This window comes from Wasmannia auropunctata, unplaced genomic scaffold (assembly GCF_000956235.1).
Source record: "Wasmannia auropunctata unplaced genomic scaffold, wasmannia.A_1.0 LD336078.1, whole genome shotgun sequence".
NCBI classification, from domain to species: domain Eukaryota; kingdom Metazoa; phylum Arthropoda; class Insecta; order Hymenoptera; family Formicidae; genus Wasmannia; species Wasmannia auropunctata.
Window position 1 is genome coordinate 5,887,566 of NW_012026812.1, and position 932 is coordinate 5,888,497.

At 31.5% G+C, this 932-nt stretch overlaps 1 protein-coding gene across 1 annotated transcript in view; it reads left to right on the forward strand.

Annotated features, from left to right (window-relative positions):
- The first annotated feature begins 254 nt into the window (after positions 1–254).
- Positions 255–932, forward strand: part of LOC105449152 — a 12,803-nt gene continuing 12,125 nt past the window's right edge. The window contains exon 1 of the mRNA XM_011688152.1: positions 255–917. Coding sequence (XP_011686454.1) covers positions 387–917 — 531 coding nt within the window. The 5' untranslated portion in view covers positions 255–386. The remainder of the gene's footprint in view (positions 918–932) is intronic.

Consider the following 932-nt stretch of genomic DNA (forward strand, 5'->3'; position numbering starts at 1 on the left):
TATTTCGAAAATTTGAAAAACAGACTGAGTCCAGGAACTCTATGGAGTATATGGAGTATGCTCAAGAAAACATTAAGCACAAAAGAGGATATTAATATAGCAAATTTCGTCAACCTAAAAAGCTTGATCAAAACTAATGCCAAAGGACATAAACCAAAGAAATCTTTCGTTTTAAAATGGGACCAAATTAAAAAATTCATGTCTGAAGCTTCTGATGAAATATATTTAGCAGTAAAAGTAAAATTTATTTACATTTTCACCTTTTGAATAAAATTTCTTTTTTATCACCATCATTTAATTACATTGATTACCTTTTATTTTAATTTTCACAAGTTGTACTAATATTTGGAATATGTGGCTGTTTACGCTGTGCTGAAATAGTGAAAATGAAATTTCAAGATGTCGAAGATTTGAACGATAAATATTTAGTATCGATTCACGATAACAAAAATGACTACCCGGGACAATTTATCATTGGCAACCTCTTTTACTCTACAGTAAAAAAATATATTTTATTACGTCCCACTAGTAACTTCAGCGAAAGATTTTTCATTCAATATTTAGAAGATAAAGAAACATGTACTCGAACGCCTATAGAAAGACATACAATAGGAACAATGCCAAAAAGAATTGCCTATCTACAATTGCCAAATGTTAAAAGATATACAGGACAATGCTTTAGAAGGACGTCTGCAACTCTTCTCTCCGATTCCGGCGCCAATATGCAAATGATTAAACAACTAGGAAGATGGCGTTCAGATATGATAGCTCAGGGTTATGTTGAAAACTCAATGCATAATAGACAGATGATATACAACGGAATTACTCAAAAAATTGCAACTGATATTGAGCCGAAACCATCAATCAGTAAAGAAACAACCACTGTGCAAGAAAATGATGGTTTTGAAATCAATTGGGCAGATTATGATGAT